This window comes from Schistocerca cancellata, chromosome 5 (assembly GCF_023864275.1).
Source record: "Schistocerca cancellata isolate TAMUIC-IGC-003103 chromosome 5, iqSchCanc2.1, whole genome shotgun sequence".
NCBI lineage: Eukaryota > Metazoa > Arthropoda > Insecta > Orthoptera > Acrididae > Schistocerca > Schistocerca cancellata.
The window spans coordinates 268,822,673-268,847,466 of NC_064630.1; the positions used below are offsets into that span (position 1 = coordinate 268,822,673).

The following is a 24,794-nucleotide window of genomic DNA, read 5'->3' on the forward strand; positions in this document are numbered from 1 at the left end:
TCTGTTACGCTTGCGAAGAGTCTCAAGCCTGGAGGCGGCCTGTATTCGTCAGCGGAATGCAAATTGTGGCTGTTCCTGCTGATAGTGATGATAACCTAGTGTCCATTCCGTTATGGGACTGTACTCACCTTATGAAAAATGCAATGGAAACTATACTAATAGTGCTAAAGATTCCGATAAGTATAAAGTTTTACACGTAAAACTTCATTCTTCTAGTGCGACGTTACAGACAGAAATCCTAGTACTGACCGGTGATCTAATATCAAACCATTGGATCCGTAATCTTTCACCATGTGCTGTAAAATGGAGTTTACAGTAACGATACTAAATTGCAGATAATACATTTAAAATTACCAATGCTTTTATTAATTCCCATTTTACTATCAAAATTTGTTTTGTTAGACGGATATGTCAATAACTGTTTTGCTTGGACCATTTCTGCTTGTTGCTGGATTGCTTTGTTTCAAGACAAAACCTACGTTGCATCGTATGCTGCGCTGTCTCGATCTATGTAGAGAATATTTAAAACAATACTGTTACACAAGATATCAGTATTGTACAGGGTAGATACAGAACTTTGATCTGGACTGTAGTGGCTGATGGTTAAGAAATCTAACTTGGTATTTAAACCACTTGAGAGACACACACTTTTGGCAGTAAATAGTTCCAGGGAAAAATGCACTATGTGATCAAAAGTATCCGGACACCCGTAAAAACATACGTTTTTCATATTAGGTGCATTGTGCTGCCGCCTACTGCCAGGTACTCCATATCAGCGACCTCATTAGACATCGTGAGCGAGCAGAATGGGGCGCTTCGCGGAACTCACAGACTTCGAACGTGGTCACGTGATTGGATGTCACTTGCGTCATATGTCTGTACGCGAGATTTCCACACTCCTAAACATCCTTAGGACCAGTGTTTCCGATGTGATAGTGAAGTGGAAACATAAAGGAACACGTACAGTACAAAAAGCGTATAGGACGACCTCGTCTATTGACTGACAGAGATGCTGACAGTTGAAGAGGTTCGTATTGTGTAAGAGGCAGGCTTCTATCCAGACCATCACACAGGAATTCCAAACTACATCAGGATCCACTGCAGGTACCATGGCAGTTAGGCGTGAGGTGAGAAAACTTGAATTTCATGGTCGAGCGGCTGCTTATAAGCCACACATCACGCCAGTAAATGCCGAACGACGCCTCGCTTTGTGTAAGGAGCGAAAAACATTGGACGATTGAACAGTGGGAAAACGCTGTGGGGAGTGACGAATCACGGAACACAATGTGGCGATCCGATGGAGGGTGTGGGTATGGCGAATGCCCGGTGAACGTCATCTGCCAGCGTCTGTAGTGCCAACAGTAAAATTCGGAGGCGGTGGTGTTATGGTGTGGTCGTGTTTTTCATGGAGAGGGCTTGCACCCCTAGTTGTTTTGCGTGGCACTATCACAGAACAGGCCTACGTTGATGTTTTAAGCACCTTCTTGCTTCCCACTGTTGAAGAGCAACTCCGGGATGGCGATTGCATCTTTCAATCGAGCACTTGTTCATAATGCACGGTCTGTGGCGGAGTGGTTACACGACAGTAACATCGCTTTAGTGGACTGGCCTGCACAGAGTTCTGGCCTGTATCCTATGCTACACCTTTAGGATGTTTTGGAACGCCGACTTCGTGCCAGGCGTCACCGACCTATATCGATACCTCTCCACAGTGCAGCACTCCGTGAAGAATGGGCTGCCATTCCCCAAGAAACCTTCCAACACCTGAATGATCGTATGCCTGCGAGAGTGGAAGCTGTCATCAAGGCTAAGGGCTGGCAAACGCCATATTGAATTCCAGCATTACCGATGCAGGGCGCCACTTACTTGTAAGTCATTTTCAGCCATGAGTCCAGATACTTTTGATCTCATAGTGTATGTGAACAGCGAACTGGATAATCGCAATAAGAATAATTAATGCCATATGTCCGGATATTCTGCCAACTTTGTGTTTTAGTTTCCGCACAATGTTTCGATAACCGTCCCAGTCGTCTTCTTTAGGTGCTGTTATTACGTGTTCGCTGCTTGGACTCCAATCATGGCCAAAAACTACGAAATCACAACTCAAGTAAAGCCCATTAGTACTGCTTTCGAAACTAGGTTTTGTTTCCTGATTGGCATCACGTTAACAGATTATGTCACTATACATCTGCATTGGAAGTAACTGAAACAAGAAACATTGTGCAGCGGGGGTAGCATTCTGTAGACGTAAATCCATTATTCGTATGGGTACATGAAAAGTTCTTTTTTAATAATATCTTGTTTTTAATAATATCCTTTTTTTAATAGCATCCTTTCTTTAACAATTTCTCGATGAGTAATAAAAATAATCCTACATTTACAAAGTACTTTTATTTTCTGGAGAATCATTCACTGACCTTGCATTCAACGACGAATTCGCTGTTTTGTATATCATTTTCATTAATGTAATTACGAAAACTAATATAACCTAGAAAGTCTTCAGGCGCAACTACGAACGATGCGTGTATGCATAACATTTTCCTGGAGGCACCTCTTCTCAGCGCTGCGTTTGACTAGGCCTAGGTGTATAAGGAGTTTTGGAAAGTAATTAAGACTACAGTCTTTTTGTTTCTGGCTTTATTGGTATTAACACTTTTTTCCCCTACTGCTTGGGCCCTAACTGATCCACTGGGCGACCAGCTGCTCGATCCTGTTGTGGGCTGCCGTCAGCTGTGGGATGTCCAGAAGTGACGGGGCGTACAGGTCCGAGCAGTGCGACTCGTCTGTAAACAGGAAACACACCAGGACACCTATACAGTTGCAGCAAAAACACAGGAGTTCTTTGTCGACCGGCAGCATAATTCTTATGGAACACTGGGCCTTCATCGACAATCGCCACTACACTTTGTTGTCTGCTACACTTTTTATCTTCCCAGCTCTCGTTCAAATTTGTCACTTCCTGGTATGCATATATTTCCCATATAACCTGAGATCCACCGCGTTTCTTTTGTCGTAGTCCAAGTAAGGACCACCTTTACTGGTGGTACTGTGCCATGTCTGAGAGTGTCCGATGTATTACATGACATTTTTTGTACCACTATATAGCTAAATGTGCCTGAAAGCGCATGTTTTGTAGCCTAAGAATAAATCTGAAACGTTAATAATTTTGTTTCGAGCTTACTCCACTTGTGTTTGTCAACGAATTACAAGAATTATGTCAAAGCCAACCTGAGCCTTCATGTAATGCTAGTTCTGAAAATACGTAGATCCTTATATAAAAGAAGATAAATAATTATTAATCCAATTGAGGTGTTATTGTATTTAGAGGAGTTGACGTAGCGACTGGATAAACAGTAAGATAAATAAATAAAATGGTAACAATAGGTTGGAATACTTTGGATAAATCAAATAATTTCAAAGTCAAGCTTCCTGTCTGCATCAAACTGAAAGTCCACATTCAGTGTGTAGTATCAGTTCTGACCAGTGGTGGTGATATATGAACTTTCAGCATGAAAAGCACTAAAAATCTTCAATAAGGAAAGGAGAAATGCATATCTGGCTTTACTAGCACAAGCTAAAAAATATAAGAATAAATGAGGAAACAAACTATAGTGGCAGACAAAATTATAGTTTCATTGAAGGAAATGAACGTTGGAAAGGAAGTTGACTAAGATAATGGTTGTTAGATGGAACAAGGAGGTTCATCACTGGATTCTAAGACACAAGGGGAAAAAACCGGAAAAATCAACTTTATGGAAGCGGTAAGATGGTATCAGAAAGCAACCACGGGCAACATCGATGGCTATAGATTAATACCGTAAAGCATACCTTTAAGAAGAGGCCTTTACCCAGCAGTAGATGTCAAATATAGATGGTGATGGTGCTGACGATAAACAATTCACATTTTGTTCTGTAAAGTGGCTCTAACGATTTTACTGTGATTTGAAAGTAATTACACTCATATCAATTTGAGGTTAATGGAAATACTTCTATACACAGCACAGTATTACGGCAGGAAGAGCAAAATAGACGTTCCAGTTACCGATGCACTGTACCTAGACACAGGCCCGTTTCTCGAGTCCTTATACTCCCAATGTCAACGGTCTACAGCGATAGTGTTAATTTGGATATAGCTAAAAGTAGTTCAGTGGAATTTCTTCAATCACGATATGAGACAGTGAATAAAACCAAATTGCCCCAAGGTATAAATTAATTCTTTGTTTCAATCCCAAACAACTGTATACATTCCAAAAGCGCCAGAACTCGGTAATGAGCGAGCATTTATAGCATGAGACTCCCATTGTATCTAGCTCATGACTCGACGCTGTAGGCAGGAGAATGCGGCCGGAGACCTGAGCAGACACACCATTGATGATGCACGCTGAATACATCTTTACTTTATTCACCGTGGTGTCACAGTTTAGCGTCTAGCCAGAAACTATATGTTAACAACTTCGGAGAGTATGAAATTTGGAACATTTTTACATCTGTAGGTGGTGTATCGCAATATTAAAGTAGTAAGCCCAAAGCGTGACGGTACGTTTACTGGTCTCCTTGGTTCTACAGGGAGTGGGCTTTGTTTCAGTACCATACCAAGAGATTTCTACTCCATTTATATCCATTATTCATATCCATTCACAATTTATAAGAAGTCTGTTGTTGTCTTTGTGGTGGTGGTGGTGGTGGTGGTGATGGTGGCGGTGGTGGTCATCTTCGGTCCGAAGACTGGTTTGAAGCAGCTCTACACGCTAGTTTATCCTGTGCAAGCTTCTTCATCTGCGAATAACTACAACAACTTATACCCTTTTGAACCTGCTTACGGTGTTCGCGTCTAGGTGTCCTTCTACAATTTTTATCCCCCCCCCCCTCCTTCCCGATCACCTCCGTCTATTATCAAATGATGCCTCATGATGTGTTCTATTAACAAAACCCTTCTGTTGATCAATTTGTGCGACAAATTTCTTTTTCCACAGTTTGATTCACTGCCTCCGCAGTAGTTGTGCCATCTATCCATTTAATCTTCAGAATTCTTCCGTAGCACCACACTTCAAACATTTCTATTTCCTTCTTTTCTGAACCTCTTATCGTCGATGTTTCACTTCCTTACAAGGATGTACTCCAGCAAAAACCTTCCAAAGAGACTTCCCAACACTTAAATTTCTATTAGCTCTTAACAAATATCTCTTTTTCAGAAACGTTTCTCTTGCCATTGCCAGTGTCAGATGGCATTTTATATCCTCTCCAGTTTGACCATAATAAGTTATTTTGCTGACAAAACAGCAAAACCCACAACCTTTAGTGTCTTGTTTCCCAAACTAACTCTCTCAGAATCGTCTCACTTAATTCAACTACATCCCATTACATCTACATCTACTTCTAAACCGACATGATTATTCTGCAATTCACAACTGTGTGTCTGTCAGAGGATTCATCGAACCACCTCCAAGATATTTCTCTGCCTCACGAACAGCACGTGGACATTTGAATCTCCTTGTGTAGGTGGGTGTCAATGAATATTTGCACGCTCTAAGGAGAGAGTTGGTGACTTAAATGTCATGAGAAGATCCTGTCGCAACGAAAAACCCCTTTGTTTTAATGATTGCCACCCCAATTCGCGTATCATAACCGTAGCACTCTCTCCCCTATGATGCGATAATACAAAACGAGCCGCCCTTCTTTGAACTTTTTCCAGTGTCCTCCGTCAGTCTCATCTGAAGCGTTTCCCACACCATACACTAGTACTCTAGAAGAGGGCGGACATTCGGAATGTGAGCAGTCTCTTCAGTAGACCTGCTGAATTTTCTCGATTCTGAAAGAGTAGTGTAGACAGTCTGTTTAATAGATCTGTTGCATCTTCTAAGTATTCTGACAGTAAATTGCAGTCAGGTTTGCTTTCCTCGCAACCTTATCTGTGTGAACGTTTCAGTTTGAGTTATTGTAATCCCTAAGCGTTTGGTTGTATGAAAAGCCTTTAGATATGTGCGTTTTATCGGAAGATTTCTTTCGCTGCTTGAGTTGATAACTTCACACTTTTCATTATTTAGACTAATTTTCCAGTTTTCGCACCATGCAATGTTTGTCTAAATCGTCTTGCAGGTTGTTTTGATCATCGGAAAACATTGGAAGAAAGTAAATGACAACATTATCTGCAAAGAGCCTCGGGTATTTAGGGGTAATAATAGAAAGAAAAAATCTAGGTAGTGAACCTGAAGTCTATCGCAGACCTTTAGAGGCTGCGCAGGGAAGCCTTCCAAGCATCCCGGCATAGGGAACCCACGGTCATACGCAGCCCGTCACTGAGCCACTGCATTACGTTTCGCGTCTTGCCCCAGTTAGCTCTGCGTCTGTACTGCACCGAAAATAGTGCACAGCGGGGCAAATCCAGACGGTATGCACTGTGCCTATTGTTTCCGTTCGCTCACGGTACCTGCTGTTGCAATAGTAATGCCCTGTTTAACTCGTTGCCTCAAGTTTACCTTTTTCTGACGCTTGTTGATATTCATCGAGAGCTAGCTCACAAATTTTTAAATGGATCACTGATAGCACTGGTATCAACATAATTTTGTTTTTGTGTGTTCATGCTAGATAATAAGGTGATTCAAGCAGCATTCTCATCTGGGAAATAATTTTGTTCATATTCTAAAAGTGATCATGTTGATAGCACCAGTAACGTGCTATTTTCTAATTCTTTCTTTTGGGTGTTTATTTCAAACGAACGTTAATGAAAGATTGTTGAAAATTAAATGTTTAGAAATTGGTAACTATATTCAAACCTAATCGTAATTAGTACAACTCTCTTGAAGATTATCCGTACGACGTACGTACCAAGCCGCAACTATAGATGAAAACAGAGAGAATTTGAACAAAAGGAAACTGGGTTTATGACAATGTTACACTACGAACATGACAAAAAAAAGTTCACACAGAAAATGTTACACTACGAAGATGACAAAAAATAAGTTAACACAGATTTTTGATTATAGGAGGCTGTTGTTTCTTGAATGCTGACCACAAGAAAATGAGGAAACTACACTACTGGCCATTAAAATTGCTACACCAAGAAGAAATGCAGATGATAAACGAGTATTCATTGGACAAATATATTATACTAGAACTGACATGTGATTACATTTTCACGCAATTTGTGTGCATAGATCCTGAGAAATCAGTACCCAGAACAACCACCTCTGGCCGTAATTACGGCCTTGATACGCCTGGGCATTGAGTCAAGCACAGCTTGGATGGCGTGTACAGGTACAGCTGCCCATGCAGCTTCAACACGATACTACAGCTCATCAAGAGTAGTGACTGGCGTATTGCGACGAGCCAGTTGCTCGGCCACCATTGACCAGACGTTTTCAGTTGGTGAGAGATCTGGAGAATGTGCTGGCCAGGGCAGCATTCGAACATTTTCTGTATCCAGAAAGACCCGTACAGGTCCTGCAACATGCGGTCGTGCATTATCCTGCTGAAATGTAGGGTTTCGCAGGGATCGAATAAAGGGTAGAGCCACGGGTCGTAACACATCTTAAATGTAACGTCCACTGTTCAAAGTGCCGTCAATGCGTACAAGAGGTGACAGAGACGTGTAACCAATGGCACCCCATACCATCACCCCGGGTGATACGCCAGTATGGCGATGACGAATACAGGCTTCAAACGTGCGTTCATCACGATGTCGCCAAACATGGATGCGACCATCATGATGCTGTAAACAGAACCTGGATTCATCCGAAAAAATGACTTTTTGCCATTCGTGCACCCAGATTCGTCGTTGAGTACACCATCGCAGGCGCTCCTGTCTGTGATGCAGCGTCAAGGGTAACCACAGCCATGGTCTCCGAGCTGATTGTCCATGCTGTTGCAAACGTCGTCGAACTGTTCGTGCAGATGGTTGTTGTCTTGCAAACGTCCCCATCTGTTGACTCAGGGATCGAGATGTGGCTGCACGATCCGTTACAACCACGCGGATGACATGCCTGTCATCTCGACTGCTAGTGATACGAGGCCGTTGGGATCCAGCACGGCGTTCCGCATTACACTCCTCAACCCACCGATTCCATATTCTGCTAACAGTCATTGGATCTCGCGATACGATAAACTGCAATCGCGATAGGCTACAATCCCACTTTTATCAAAGACGGAATCGTGATGGTACGCATTTCTTCTCCTTACACGAGGCGTCACAACAACATTTCACCAGGCAACGCCGGTCAACTGCTATTTGTGTATGAGAAATCGGTTGGAAACTTTCCTCAAGTCAGCACAGGCGCCAACCTTGTGTGAATGCTCTGAAAAGCTAATCATTGCATATAACAGCATCTTCTTCGTGCCGGTTAAATTTCGCGTCTGTAGGCCGTCATCTTCGTGGTGTAGCAATTTTAGTGGCCAGTATTCCTCTGCAATATTACGGAGCCCACTTTCGAAGTTGCTGTGCATTCAAGGTGTTACCATACGGCATAAATCCTTTACCTCAGTAGAAAATATACGTAACCAGCCCTTAATTCCTTATCACAAAATATTTCTGTTCAATCTGTAGATTTTTCACCTAAAGGTAGTTCGTTACTTATTTGCTTCATCGATAATTCATAATTGTGACCCCTCTGAATGATGTGGAATAGGTCACATCTACTTTCTCAGGGAAAAATTTGGTAACTTATAGACCATTTACGAGATCTCGTAAACTATAATTTTAGATGCATATAGTGATTTATCCGTAACTAAGTTCAGTTCTTTCAGGAAGACTAACGGCCAGATACGTATATTCTCTATTGACCGTACATAATATATTAAACCCATAGCAGCTTTTTTTCCTTTATTGTATTTCAATGCCCCATCTGGGGCAGGCAGGCAGCAGCATATGCGATGCTCTTCTGCTGAAAGACATTAATTACACAATAGAAAACATTTAAAATTACAAAGGAGAAAATATGGCGTACATAAATATGGAAAGGGGGAACATAATGGAAGAGAACAGACAAAAAGGGGGCGACTGTAAAATGGGGATAAAAATTTTAAAAAAGTATTGTGCACAGAAAAGCCTCACATTGGGGCAATTAACAGAAGAACACAAGGCGAAGATTGCGTCGAGCATAAAAGTAGCGATGGACGGCGTAGCATATAACGATCCCTGCAGTAACACTATGTATAAGTCCAGCACAGAATTAAAATCACAGCTCTGGACGCACAGGAGAACAGCACCAAACACAGCATTGACGTAGCACACTGATTACGATGAGCAAACACAGGATCTGCCAGGGGCATGGAGATGAGGGAGAAGGGAAGAAGGGAAGGAGGGGTGGAGAGAGGGGGAGATGAGCAGGGGCGCATCGAGGAAGGCTGGTGAGGTAAGGACGTGGGTGGGATACAGTTGAGGAGGGGGTTCAGGGACTCAAGGTTGGGAAAGGATGAAAATCCTCTCTGGGAGAAGGAGGGGAGAGGTAAAGGGGGGCCCTGGGGAGGGGAGGGAACAAGGCCTGGTTACAGTTGGAAGGAAGGGTAGATGTCACAGTGAAGTTTAACATCTGGAAGGGGAAGGTACTGGAAATTGCCCTGATGAAGGAGGGTGTGGGGGTGGTGGAGAGAGGGAGGGATACAGCGATAGAGGTGCAGCAACAGGCGGGGGGTGGAGAGGAAGGAGGATACCAGGGGTGTGGGGGATCAAGCCAGTGGGCAGTGTAAAGGATGTGGAGATGTTGGAGGGAAAGGAGGAGGTGGGGGAAAGGGATGAGGTCTTGTGGGGGAAGGAAGGTGAATATGGAAGGCAAGGCAGAGCACATGGCGTTCGAGGATTTGGAGGGCCTTGGAAAAGCGGGGGGGGGGGGGGGGCAGAGATCCAGGCAAGGCTGGCATAACGGAAGATAGCATGATGGATGAGGGATCTGTAGGTGTGGAGGATGGGGGAAAGATGCAGTCCCCATGTCGGGCCAGACAGGAGTTTCAGCAGGCAGAGGTGGGAATGGGCTTTCTGCTGGAGGGTCAGGAGGTAAGGGGTCCAGGTGAGGTGACGGTCAAGGGTCGAGGCCAAGGTATCTCAGGGTGGGGGTGAGCTGGACGGGATGACCGTAAATGGTGAGGTAAAAACCGTGGAGACGGGAGGAGCGGGTGGTGCGCCCTACGATGATTCCCTCGGTTTTTGAGGTGTTGAGATGAAGGAACCATTGGTTACAACAAGTGGTGAACTGGTCGAGGTGGGTTTGGAGGGTGTGTTGGGACTGTTGAATGGTTGGATAGAGAGCCAGGAAGACGGTGCAATCACCATATTGTAGAAGGTGGTACATTACAACCAGAAACTTACTTTTTAACATTTTACTAAGGTTGTGGTACACGGTCTCACATGTTACATAGTAATAATAAAGTTTGTGTAACAAGGCTAAAATACGACCCATAAAGTTTGGGCGCTGATAACCACGCAGTTGAGCGCCCCACAAACCAAACATCATCATCACGACACATAAAGTCTCACCAAGAACCCACAGTTGAATCAATTAAAATGTGAAAGAAATGTTTACGTACATACTAGAAGATTGAACTATGATATCTCTCCGTTCTTCAGCGAAAGTAAAGTGTGTGTGTGTCGTCCAGATGGCGCTGAGAACCGAGAATGAAGAGTAGTGTTGTGGTGACGAGGGCAAGATGAGCAATTCTCTGCTAAGCTGAGTCAAATTGTGTTCTAGAGTAAAAACGTCACTCACATGTAGACGAAAGACTTCGCCTAACGTTTCAGTTCCTGAGATGCAATCAACAATTGACATAATCTGTTTACTGTACACTACAATGTTTTGCTAACCTGTAAATATGGCAGTACATTACCCACACCTACATCTACATACACATATAGACTCCGCAAGTCAGAGTAGAGTGCAAGAATGAGCGTATATCGCATCAATATTACAGGTTGTCTGTCGTACCTCTTCCATTCGTCAAAGGCAGAAGGTGATAAATCTAGTGAATATTGTGGCTGCTCCAACGATTCCTGTTCAATATTCCACCGTATTTCCACAGCCAAAGATTGTTTATGGGAAGACGAACAAATCTGGTAATACTATTTTTTTCTTTTGCAGACAGTGAACCTTATACATGTTTGACAATCAGTACAAAGAAGCTGCTTTATATCCTAGAAAACACTGCACTAGTCTACTTGACAGATAAAATCGACTTTTTGTGAACTTTAAATTCCCTTATATAATAGCAGCTTCACATTTCGCCCATAGTACATAATTAAGGCACCCAACCAGTAGCATTTGTTTTAAAACACTCCAAACATTGCATTCATGCCACGCAGAATTACTGTTGAGCACGGTTCCAAGATGCGTGATCGGCGTGTGGAGCAAAACGCAAATCCATTACTGGTGTTTGCTGCGGCAATCCCCCTGACAAGTTTTTTTTTTGGTGTGTAGTGTTCAGCAAGTGGTCATACTATTTTGGCACATGAGTATGTGTTTAACACGGCCACACATAATGTGTTCACATGTCGCACGACCCTCGCTTTAAGATGACATGTACGTCTAAATTGGCGGATAGCACTTTGCTGCAAATATTTGACATCCAGAAGCGGAATGCTCGGATTGAAGGTAAGTTATGGGATGCATATAATGGTATTGTATTGGTGTGAGATACTAACACTCAATGACGATGGCTGGGGATGATTCGTTGATGTCCTCGAGGACTCCGAGCGCGTGCCACGGGTCGAGGCCGCCGTTCACGAAAGCAACGTTGGTGACGTTGGGGCTGCGACCCCCGTACAGCAGGTTGGCGTTACTCACGCCTTCCTCCACTCTCTCCGCCGTGTACCTGAAACAGCGAAACCACGGAAACGCTGCGACAATTTTGCTCCAATGGTACCTACACTGCTTGCCCTGGTCCGCCCAAATTTCGAAAATTCTATAACAATATTATGATATATTTACTTTTTTTATGAATTACAGTGAGCGTATTTTGAGACAGTTGGGTCTTAACTTTTAATGTAAATATGAAATAATAAAATGGTACCGGCAGCTATAGAACTGTGCACATATGGAACGTAAACTCTGATAAAATCCATTGAAACTAAGTTTCGTAAGCGCCGAGTATGAAACAAATGTATGACTAAACAGAAATTGTAATGTGATCCTCAAAACTGGGCACGTATTAATTAAAAAGCATATGGCCAAAACGACTATTTTCTCATATTCCATTCAGTGCCTTGTGGAAGATACTGGGCTCGACGTGTAAAGCAAAATGCAAATTCAGCACTGGTGTTTTCTGCACCGTCCTAAGGTAAGTTTTTCTAGTGTGCAGGATCCTCTACATTCAGCGACTGGTTTTCTTTCTAATATGCGAGCCACTTCCCCCGGACACTGCGATTACATGGACGAGCTTCTTAGGCAAACACAAGACCATGATTCCATGGTTTGTTAAGGTTATTAATTACTTCAAATGGCTCTGAGCACTATGGGACTTATCTTCTGATGTCATCAGTCCCCTAGAACTTAGAACTACATAAACCTAACTAACCTAAGGACATCACACACATCCATGCCCGAGACAAGATTCGAACCTGCGACCGTAGCGGTCGCGCAGTTCCAGACTGTAGCGCCTAGAACCGCTCGGCCACACCGGCCGGCTTAATTACTTCAAAATGTAAATAATTATTAGTACTAGTGGTCTTAGGATAAATCAAATGTCCCAAAGCTATCATACTTTCAGTCTGACTACAACATCCAACAGTGACAAAAATACAGCTTTTTTCGTTTTTCTGGTGAGCTGGGTATCGTTATGAAAGGAGTTAAGACGATGAAATTTGTATTCAACGTGGGGCCAGACTGTGGAAGTGAGTATTAAGGAACGATTGGTTAACCCTTCACAGCCCACGTATCAACATAGGGGAAAAAATATAGCAATTTCTTTCAAACTCTAGTCAGTGGAACAGCTCTTTGTTTTCGTTATATAAAAATTGACATTGTATGTGTTACACACTGACGTTGTGCGACGTAGTTCTTAGCATCACTACAGTGTGCACATCTACTAGGTGCACTGTCAAAGTACGGTTAGGATTTGATGAAGATGCTCCAACTAGACCAACAGCTACTAAGAGTCTGAACTGCTTCAATGATATTTGTTAGTGATTGCACTGTCCTTTATAAATGATGAAGGCATTTACAACAGTGACAACGACAAAGGTGGCAGACAACCCTGTGCCACCACTTCTTGCTTTTCTATGAATCTCATAGATTTATCTTAGCAGAATGTTTTTGTCTAGAAGCTGCATATAGTCCTTATAATCCCTTACAAAATTTCCCCACCGGAACCTTCTTTACATTTCCGAGATACTCTGCTTACGTTTTCAATATTGTGCAATTTAAAAAAAAAACTGTAACTGTTGTGGGTTGGCAGGAGAGCCAACACCGTGTTACTAGAGGAAGCCGAAAACGCACGCGTTTTAGCTCACGCAGGATGGCGTGAGGTCTGGAACAGGACAAGGAAATTAGAATTTAGAAAAAACGGACATAGCTGGTGGAATACTTAACTTTAATCCATTAATGGTGAACGTCGCTCCTTACGGTACATGATTCAGTATCAATAGTGTCTGGTAATGGCGCCTTGCTAGGTCGTAGCAAATGACGTAGCTGAAGACTATGCTAATTATCGTCTCGGCAAATGAGAGCGTATTTTGTCAGTGAACCATAGCTAGCAAAGTCGGTTGTACCACTGCGGCGAGTGCTAGGAAGTCTCTCTACACCTGCCGCGTGGCGGCGTTCGGTCTGCAAACACTGATAGTGGCGACACGCGGGTCCGACGTATAGTAACGGACCGCGGCCGATTTAAAGGCTACCACCTAGCAAGTGTGGTGCCTGGCGGTGACACCACAGTAACGGTTTGCGGTCTATCCACGTATTGGTGCGATTTCTTAGCTGCTAGCCTGCTACATCGAAACTCAAATTTCACCGGGGCTAAATGTAGGTTTATTGTCACAAAAATCAGTAACAGGATCTAAGAATAATAAAATCTTAAATTCATAATAAAACATTTTGGGTGGCTTCAAGGTGAAACGACTCGCACTTTACGACGATTTTAATGGCTGAATAGGTCATTACGTTCCAGTGGTTTCAGAAAGAAACAACCCATAGTTTTGTAAGAAACGAAACTGGTTATCATAATTATTAATGAAAATATCTTCCTAAGTGAAGTATAACAACAAAGGGTTATCTGAAATTCCAAAGGTCTGATACAGAGATGTTACAAATTAAGTGTATAACTAAGTCTGGGTTGCACGTCCCGGTACTCAGTGCCACATTGCGCTGAAAGTGCGGCTAACCTTCAACAGTCACTTTGCTGCTGCAAATAGTTGTCGGTGCTGACGCTAGGTGACACCAGCAACCAGTGTGCGTTGCTGGCCTCAAGATAGGACCAGCGAGCCGGATAAGGAAGCGAAGTAAAAATATGGTATCAGACTGAAACCACTGCGCCGGAAAGGTTAGGATTGCTGGTTCTCTCCCCAAATCCGCTTTATAAATGTTGGCCAGCAACGGATGAAAGAAGGTTTCCCATGCTGATCTAGTTAGTCTTTCGCATACTTTCGTAGTTAAACACCATACACATGGAGGAAAGAGCTTTCCGGAACAAAGCAGCTATGTCCGTCTGAAATTCTGAGAATAAAATGTCCGTGCAAAAACGCTCGAATACACAACATACATCAGAAAATGTTCTTTACTCGACATAAATGATGATCGAAAGAAATCAACGTGTACACATGGAACTATTATTGAAATACTATCTACAAGAAAGATCAATAAGCAGCCTAGGCGCTCTCCAGCCGTACTTACTTGGCTCAAATGGTTCAAATGGCTCTGAGCACTATGGGACTCAACATATTAGGTCATGAGTCCCCTAGAACTTAGAACTACTTAAACCTAACTAACCTAAGGACATCACACACACCCATGCCCGAGGCAGGATTCGAACCTGCGACCGTAGCAGTCCCGCGGTTCCGGACTGCAGCGCCAGAACCGCACGGCCACCGCGGCCGGCATTCCCGTACTTACTCTGAGCCGAAGATGAAGGAGCACATGTCAGTGTAGTAGGGCAGAGTCCTCCAATGGCCGAATGGCTGGTTGTCCGAGTCCGTGGTCTGGTAGTAGCCGAACTCTGTACAGGTCTGCCACAGCCATTGGCGCACTGCAAAACAGTGGGTGTCGCACTGCTTTGAAGGAAACGCCTTGCATAAACGAAGGAATCAACGCAAACCTTAATATAATATTTGAGAGAAACACAGAAGTTAGTTAGGTGCACATGATGTACATTTTACTAGCTGAGTGAGAAAGTGCGACTGCAGGGACTTATCTCTGGCACGCTCACCGTGAGATTCACATTTCCAACTTACTGTCCACACACGACATTTGTAGTGCCCCTGCCCATTATACTCATTACTCGCGTCAGTCGATATACCGATCCCCGTAAGAGTTTGAGTAATGTGAGTGCATCCGCAATGAGGAAGATCATTGGCCGGTAAGCCTTATATATATGAAGATGAACAGATACCATCTTCATATAAATCCTATGAAAGTATCTTAATTTTTCTTAGGTTTTCTTCCATTGTGTTACACCTCAGGATAGTATCCCCGGCAGACACTAAAATTTCGTCCAAATTCTACCTTGGCAACTCACCGAAGCCGAACCGCCCGTGTCAATAACCAGCAGACTGCAACTTGTAGGGAACGCGGCAAACGCGGAAACTGTCTCAGAAAGGGGGCAACGACTGAGCTCCCAGCATAATGATGTCATGGAAGCCGAGAATACCGCCATATCAGTAACTACACTGGGTACAACGCAACTTGGTACCTCACAACCGCACCCCGCCCGGCGACTGTAGGAGTCTGGGACAGGACCCCTATAACTGTTAAGTACGACGTCAGAAATCGCTCTGTCTGCCCTTGCTTCCCCTTGAGCCAAACTAATCGTCCCAAAGAAACAGTTAAAGCTGCAGTATGGGACTGTGATTGGCCACTGGCGAATCTCATATGACTGCCATCAGATGCAGACTTCCCACCTCGTCTACTGTCCGTCCGACCACCTGGCGGTCAGAATGAATTTTTCACTCTGCAGCGGAGTGTGCGCTGATTATGAAACTTCCTGGCAGATTAAAACTGTGTGCCGGACCGAGACTCGAACTCGGGACCTTTGCCTTTCTCGGGCAAGTGCTCTACCAACTGACCTACCACCAGGTGCACTTGCCCGCGAAAGTCAAAGGTCCCGAGTTCGAGTCTCGGTCCGGCACACAGTTTTAATCTGCCAGGAAGTTTCATAATCAGCGCACACTCCGCTGCAGAGTGAAAATTTCATTCTGGAAACATCCCCCAGGCTATGGGACTCAACTGCTGAGGTCATAAGTCCCCTAGAACTTAGAACTACATAAACCTAACTAACCTAAGGACATCACACACATCCATGCCCGAGGCAGGATTCGAACCTGCGACCGTAGCGGTCGCGCGGTTCCAGACTGTAGCGCCTAGAACCGCTCGGCCACTCCGGCCGGCTGGTTCCGATATCCTTAGGACTTTCACCTTTTATTTACTTGTTCTAATGAAAATCGGTTTCCCCACAGTTGATTTTTTAAAATTTTATATTTATCTCATGCACAATACTACCTCATTTTAAATTACTGCTAGACTTGCTTAACGAATCTAAAGGTTTAAGTACTGTAACTGTTGTTTCATCAAGGGAGGTGTCTAGATGAGATAATACTGTCTCGAAAACGATTTTACAACGTGAGATAAAAAAAAAAATTAGCATAGAAGTCCAGCTGCAAGGGAATTGGGTTACATTTAAATAAATCTGTTAGATAAGTCTTATCTACATTGACCTTGCAATTCTTACATAAATTTTAAGGAGATGCACCCTTTCCCAGTTACTTGACACACTCCGTTGATTCAATGATCTATTGTTAACTGACATTAAATGAGGGGCCACTGCCTCTCATATTCTGTATAAAATCTTAAGGGAACGGTACCTTTCCAGTACCGAGTGGCTTAAACTTTTTTTTTAAGTTGCAAAAAAGGCACTCGTGACGATTGGTGTACACCAGGTAGATAAACATTTTCCACATTGTTTTTTTTTTGCTTCTGTACAAAAAAGTATTCGAGGTGGTGATCGTAAATGGAACACTCTGCTTATAGGATGCATCTTCTAAAAGCCGTCAGGCGTATTTTATCTGGTTTTATGGCAGATATTTTAAATTTCGTTCTTGTAATGTGTAGATGGCGTCAGCCCAAACAAATACTGGTCATCATTTGTTTCAAGCGACTCCTAAGGCCAATAGAAAGCGAAGTTTTTTTATCATTACAAACAAAAGATTTTTAAAACGGAATTTTATGTTGCCATTCGATAGGACAGTCCCAAATTAATCTAGGCGATATTCGCTTTATCCATATGCATTATCAGCGACAGTAAAACAGGAGAACACCAGCCTTCCAGCTGAACCAAGCCCCGCACTATATGCTACCGCCATGCAACAGCGCTACTCAGTTGGTGTTGGAGTATTGGTTGTTCTTCCGGTTTTACTCTTTATGTATATACATATCGATGAAATGAATATCGCATCACACTAATTTGAGAAAACTACATCGAATACTTGAAGGTCTCTTGGGCATGCAGCCGGGTTGACTGGTCGTTGCAGAACGAATTTTCGACGGCGTAACGTGCCATCACCATCAGGTTACTACTGTTGACTGACGTCCTAGGCTGGCGGGTGGTGTGGTATATATACCTGTCGCCTCTCCCCTCCACTGACTCCGCGTCTGGACCGAGGGATGTGCAGGCCGCGGTGGTGGGGGTAGTTCGCGTTGACGAGATGACTGATGGGCGTCAGTACGCATGCCGCCTTCGGCGGGTGTGGTGCCCCGTTTCCGCTGCTCCTGCAGAACTTTTATTGCTGGATTCCACGCTTGGTTGAGTTGAAATCCGTTGTCCTTGTTAATAAGGTTCTCGTGCAGCCGGATTTCAATTGCTTTCTTGTATACATGTACACACAGTCCAAAAGCGGGATATGTTGTGCAGGACTTCTGTGTTCTCGTATTTCATACAATGATTTGTGTCGAGGCTATGTTCTGCGACTGCAGATTTTGTAGGCTGTCGGAGATCGGAGTCTTCCGGAAGACAACCCACACGGATCTGTACCTTCACGCCTCCAGCTGTCATCACCCGTCACAAAGGGAAGGAGTACTAAATACATTGGTTCACAGAGCTCGTGTGATCTCCGACGAAGAAAGCTTAAAACCGGAACTAGACCATCTCAAGGATGTGTTCCAGAAGAACGGCTATAGTGACCGCCAAATTCGACGCGCCTTCAAGCAGAAGACCACACCACAGTCGACAACTGATGATGATCCACCGAAAGCGACAGCCTACATACCATACGCGGGCAACGTATCTGGAAAAACAGGCAGGATTCTTGGACGTCATAACATCAAATGCGTCCACCGCCCGCCGCCAAAGATCAAGTTCCTTGTAGGGACAGTGAAGGACGATTTAGGACTCCGGAAATCTGGAGTTTATTTCATACAGTGCGAATGTGGGAAAGCATATGTGGGGCAAACCATTCGCACGATTGAGGAAAGGTGTACTGAACACAAACGGCATACCGATCTCCAACAGCCTACAAAATCTGCAGTCGCAGAACATTGCCTCGCGACAAATTATTGTATGAAATACGAGAACACAGAAGTCCTGCACAACATATCCCGCTTTTGGGACTGTGTATACAAGGAAGCAATTGAAATCCGGCTGCACATCCCTCGGTCCAGACGTTGAGTCAGTGGAGGGGAGAGGCGACAGGTATATATACCACACCACCCGCTGGCCTAGGACGTCAATCAACAGGAGTACCCTGATGATGATGGCACGTTACGCCGTCGAAAATTCGTTCTACAACAGCCAGTCAACCCGGCTGCATGCCCGAGAGACCTTCAAGCATCTCATTCGCCGGGAAAATCTACGAACACACACTACATGGAATGAATATGTAAAATTGATCTTTAAAAATAATTTTCTTTCTGATGAGATATACTGTTGCTTTCTGTGGACAGCAGACGTGGAGTGAATGATGTGATGAGCTGCGTCTGCTCGGGCTCACTCCAGTTACACATTACAAAAACTAAATTGGAAGTATCTGCAAAAACAACAATGAAAGTGCGCCTGACGATCTTCAGGAGGGACACCCAGTAAAACTCATTTTTGCTCCAGCCTTACTGTCGACAAGACTGTTTCGACTTTGTTCTGCATTAGTTTGGTTGTAATTTTTTGTCTTCGTCTGAAACTGCCTTTCAGCTCGCTCTTCCTTCGTTGCAGCTTTTGAAGCATTGACGGCTTAAGCGTTATTGAGAATAAGTTTTGTAGATCACACGACTCCCTAAACATTCTTTCGGAATGTTCAGTAGGAAATACGAATACTCACTGCCATCACCATCCCATCCAGTAGACAAGTATTCCTCGTTCGACGCTTCGTAGTCGGGGTCGAAGCAGGATGTGTCATCGTCAGCCAAGAAGTTGGTGAGCTGCTGGAGGGGCGAGTCGCCACTGGCACTCCGCAGAGCGACGCAGTACTCATGCACGGTGCTGTTTATGCCGACCATGACGTCATTGTACTGTACCGCGCGGGAGAACCTACTGATGACGAGGCTGGTCAGACCCGCCACGTCGTACTCCCGCGACACGTTCAGCGGCGAACAGAGCCTGTGCAGCAGGAGTAAATTTCTATAAACACTGATAACATAAAGTCGTCCTTAACACCATAAAAAGTGCATATTGCTACAGATAATTAGTGAAATTACATGGGGTAGGGGGAGGAGACGTGCATGATGAAATACCTTGTTATATTCCACTAATGCCAAGAAGGTTTCAAAAATGGTCCAAATGGCTCTGAGCACTATGAGACTTAACATCTGTGGTCATCTGTCCCCTAGAACTTAGAACTACTTAAACCTAACTAACCTAAGGACATCACACACAGCCATGCTCGAGGCAGGATTCGAACCTGCGACCGTAGCGGTCACGCGGTTCCAGACTGAAGCGCCTAGAACCGCACGGCCACACCGGCCGGCCAAGAAGGTTTGCATGCTTTGAGAGAGTGCATCGACACATTGAAACACCCCCGTTTAAATTCCTTTATTGGGTTTTGAGCGATTTACCGAAGCCGCCAAACAGTTAATTATTATGATTGTATGACCGTGTGCTTAATGGATGAAGGCTATCGTTTTCCTGCTGTGGTTTCGGGGGTATTTCAACCGAGTGCGACTGTTCTGAGGCGGAATAGTTAACGATTGAGAGTTTGTCTATTAAGGACCACAAAGGTTGCGATGCACAAACTGATATATATTTTCTACTAACACACAGACTCTGAGGCAGTTGCTACCTTCGCCTTAGACGGCTAATTACGGTTATATCTTTCATGGGTTGCTGATTTTAGGTACTTCGTCACACGCAATGACGATGGTTAACATTCACAACAATCCTCACTGCACTCCATGGTTGTTGCTGGCCGGCGCGGTTGACGCGAAACATGTAATTCAGCACTGGTCACTTTGGTTTCATATCACTCGCAAATCGGTATCCATGGGGGTCCACCCCACGACGATCAGGGGAACGCGCTCATTCATCATAGTCCGGTGAATTTGCCGTTTACAACTCACTCGACGCCATTCTTGCCCGTCTCTCCAGTATGGCTGCTCACTCGACACTCTCCAGTACTACTACTCATTCGACACTAGCTTCACTGCCTTCTGCACCGCTCGACAATCGACTCCTGTCTACTATCGAGCTGGGTGTCAAATACTAATATCTATTTTCGTTGGATCGTGGATCCCCTACAACATCAATTGGGGTCATGTAAGTAGAGCTACCTGGGTGATACTGCAGTTTAGTGTAAGGTGAACGATACACTCCCTGCAAATTGTTAGCACTCTCTCCACAGTTCTGGTCTCATTTGTATGGAGGATGCAGATCATGTAGGAGTCACAATTGGTTCTTAACATATCAGATAAGATCGCAGATTTCTATAAGGCGTACTAACCTGATGTCTGCACACCAAGTTGTTTGTCGCATTTCTGTTAGTGGAGAAGTGTTGGTTCTTGTTGTCCAAAATTGCTACCATACGTGGCTTGTATTTTTCAGATTTAGGCAGGCTTTTAAGTGAAGTAGTCCAAATTTTCCAAATTTTCTTTTATTTACGACGTTCAAATTGGATGAAACAACAAAATATCATCAGGAATTCGTGTGATCGTGAAAATCAGTGATCTACAGTCTATACACAACATAACTAATATGTTACCGGAATACTTTCATACACAGAGAGCAATAAATAACTTTCCTAATAATCAGATTCGGGAGGACGATGGTTCAATCCCGCGTCCGGCCATCCTGATTTAGGTTTTCCGTGATTTCCCTAAATCGCTCCAGGCAAATGCCGGGATGGTTTCTGTGAAAGGGCACGGCCGACTTCCTTCGCCGTCCTTCCTTAATCCGATGAGACCGATGACCTCGCTGTCTGGTCTCCTTCCCCAAACAACCAACCAACCAACCTAATAATCAGTCTGCATTGCTCGCAGACTTGCGCCAACACGCAACCACATTGCTGCCGGAAAGGTGCACACCCACGTCTAATTAGCCATCGCAGATCACTGCATTATGATGGCGCGACACAGTTAATGTCCCGACCCGCTTGGCAGAGGGCGTGTGGAGTAGCAAAGCAGCCGAACACAGCTTAACCCTTTGAGTTCCAACGATGTAAAAAAAAATTAATTTTAGTATTTTTCACAAAACTTACCATTATTATCGTAGTAACCACCGAAGTAGTAGTTATCAAAACGTAAATAAATATTGTGAACAGGTGATTTCACTCTAGAAAACAATTTTAAAATTTTTCGCGTAATCTTTATTATCATAGCCAGGCAACGAATAAAATAATAAATTGACAACAAATACAGAGTCAATGTTTTTAAAGTTGTGGTTTCACTTTGGTACCACTGGGACGTACAGTTTTCTACTACCCGTCAATTCATCGGATATACGAGGGGTGTTCAAAAAGTAATGTAACACATTTGTTTTCCGTCTATTTTCGGTCGAAAAAATGCGAATTTTGTTGTCAGACATTAGGAAATGTTCCTGTTTCAGGCCCTGTAGTTTCGTGAAAATTCAATGGGTGACGGCACTAAATGTAGCCTTCAAAATGATGTCTGCAACTGAGGTGCCTTCCAGTCAGAGACCTGTCATTGACTTTCTCTTGGCGGAAAACCAGGGCTCCGCAAATATTCATAGGCCCTGGAAGAATATCTACGGAGACCCGGCAGTGAACAAAAGCCTACCGGCCGCACACAATTGTGACTCCTGCAATGTTGGAACGTGCGGACAGTCTCTTTCGAGGTGATCGACGGATCACAAACACATCGCTGCTCAACTGGACGTCCCAGGTGGTAGTGCTGACTCACTGGTCCAAGAGTTGGGGTACTCAGAGGTGTGTGCCCGCTGCGTTCCTCGCCGCCTAACAGAAGACCAGAAAGGACAATGAAGGACCATCTGTGTGGAATTGCTTGCGCGTTACGAGTCTGATCGTAACAGTTTTTTGTCGAACATCGCCACAGGCGATGAAACTTGGATTCATCACGTTGAACCGGGAGCAAAATGGCAGTCCATAGAGTACCACCATGCCACCCCCCCCCCCCCTCCGAAGAAAAAGTTCAAAGGCAGCACCCTCAGCCAATAAAGTCATTGTGACGAACTTCTGGGAGTCTGATACGGTTATTCTGCTTGATGCTGTACCTCATGGTGCAAAGATCAACTCTGAAATGCGTTGTGCTACACTCAGGAAATGGAAGAAACTACACTGGTGTCCAAACTTACAGCAACAAGCCACTGTTTCCCGGGCCAGTGTCTAATTCACGATATAATCATTCAAACTGTCAAGCAGATGCCCGTACAATCGTGTTCTGCACGGAAGATGGTATTCCGGTCAACGAACAACCACACCTACGATGACGTCAGGGCACCCATGAAACGAGGTAGTGTTTGTTGGGTAGCCAAACATTCACAATCGCTGTGTACACAGTCACAGGCGGCACAGTATGGGACAGAGAAGATACCTAACAGACTCTTTGCAGAGAAGGGCCATAGAAAGAAAGGAAGCACCACAGTCGCAAACTAATGTGGCCTGATGGCTTAATGTGAATCGTTCTGGTATTCCTCGCATGTGGCGACAATTTATAGAGACCGAAGCTGTGTGTCTAAGACTACAGCAAGGCCGACCTCGTGTGATTTGGCTGAAAGGGTACCACAGTACCGCCTCAGTACTGTCCTGCAACTGCCGTGTGAGCTCGCAGCATCTACTGGACGTGTTGTATGAGGCTGAGGGCTTCGAAAGCGTGGCCTTTATTGTTGGAGACCTACTGTATGTATTCACAGAAAGAAACGTCTAGAGCTGAGTCACCAACATGCCTCCTGGAAGGTCGAACAGTGGGCCAATATTCTTCTCACAGATCAGTCCCGATTTAGTCTGCAGAGTGATTCTCGATGGATTCGCATCTGGAGGGACCCAAACATTGTGGAAAGTGACTGATATCGAGGAAGATCCCAAACAGTGTGGGATCCAAATAGTGTGGCCAGGGCACTGTTTACCAGTCAAGTAAGGTCACGTTGAAAAACAGCTTTTTGTAAAGGAAAAAAGAGGGGGAATAATATGGTACATAGGAATCCTGAATAAAACCAATCTGCTTTCAGAAAAGATGCCTTAAATTAAGTACTGAACGTCTCTCGTATTTGAAATAAATGTCGCTTTTTTGCTCGACAAAATTCCACATGTCAAAACATCAGTGAAGTCATAATGCCTAAAACAAATTTTTGTCCTAAATAACAAGTAAAAAGTGGGCTAAAATTTAATAAATTTGTATAAAAAGTACATTTTGCTACAGTGGTTTCATTTTGAAACCACTCATAACAGCTGTAGCACAAACTCAAATTTCATTACAATAACTTTCGATATACTTATTGTCACCGTCAATGATTTTTTCAATATGATCACTATAAAAGAGCCATGTGTCACAGTAACCTACAATCACATCGAATAATCTGCGCTAAGTGTTACTTTTAACGCAGTAAGTGACTGCTACAATGTACCACGTTCATGAAAGTACCACAGTGTACCACTCAATGTCTCTGCCTTATAATAGTATCGGTGGTGCGAAAGGCATCGGTACTTCCCAAATAATTAATAAAATAGTGGTTTCAGGCAGAAACAGCTGGTACTCGGAGGGTTAAGCCAGAGATCTGCGGTCGGCAGCGGATTGTCAAGATATGGTGTGGAGTGCCAGATGCACTAACAGTGTGTCGATTCTTGAGATTGTATCCCCAGTCGTCAGCGAGCACCGGAGTTGCAGTTGGCTGTTCGCAACTTGAGGTAACGGCTCCGTACATGAGGCGGATGGATAGAGCGGCCTTGGCAACCAGGAAGAGTCTTTTGGGGAGCGATGGTGCAGCCTAGTCTGAAAAAGCACGCGTTGGGAGCTGGGTGGTGTTTGGCGGCTGTCGACACGGAGAGAATGGTGCCAAACACAGGAAGAGAGGATTGGATCCCGAGAGGATTGTACGTGGAGACCACGGACGTGGCAGTGATTAGTGCCATGCGCCCCATGCACATTGTTGCTCAAGGAGGTTTTCAAAGCATTGGAGTCTGAAATTACCAAGCTTTGGTGTTTGTTATGAACTTCTTGGTTTATCACGTTAGAGAGGTTTAGTTGTTTGCTTGTTGTATTTTGAAACCGTGCAGTTGATTT

General features: G+C 44.2%; 1 protein-coding gene across 1 annotated transcript in view; it reads right to left on the reverse strand.

Moving 5' to 3' along the window:
* Positions 1-2,637: 2,637 nt before the first annotated feature.
* LOC126188488 (putative serine protease K12H4.7) overlaps positions 2,638-24,794 on the reverse strand; it is an 83,071-nt gene continuing 60,914 nt past the window's right edge. The window contains exons 5-8 of the mRNA XM_049930091.1: positions 19,430-19,707; positions 15,024-15,156; positions 11,624-11,793; positions 2,638-2,783 (exon numbers count right to left, since the gene is read on the reverse strand). Coding sequence (XP_049786048.1) covers positions 2,677-2,783; positions 11,624-11,793; positions 15,024-15,156; positions 19,430-19,707 — 688 coding nt within the window. The 3' untranslated portion in view covers positions 2,638-2,676. The remainder of the gene's footprint in view (positions 2,784-11,623; positions 11,794-15,023; positions 15,157-19,429; positions 19,708-24,794) is intronic.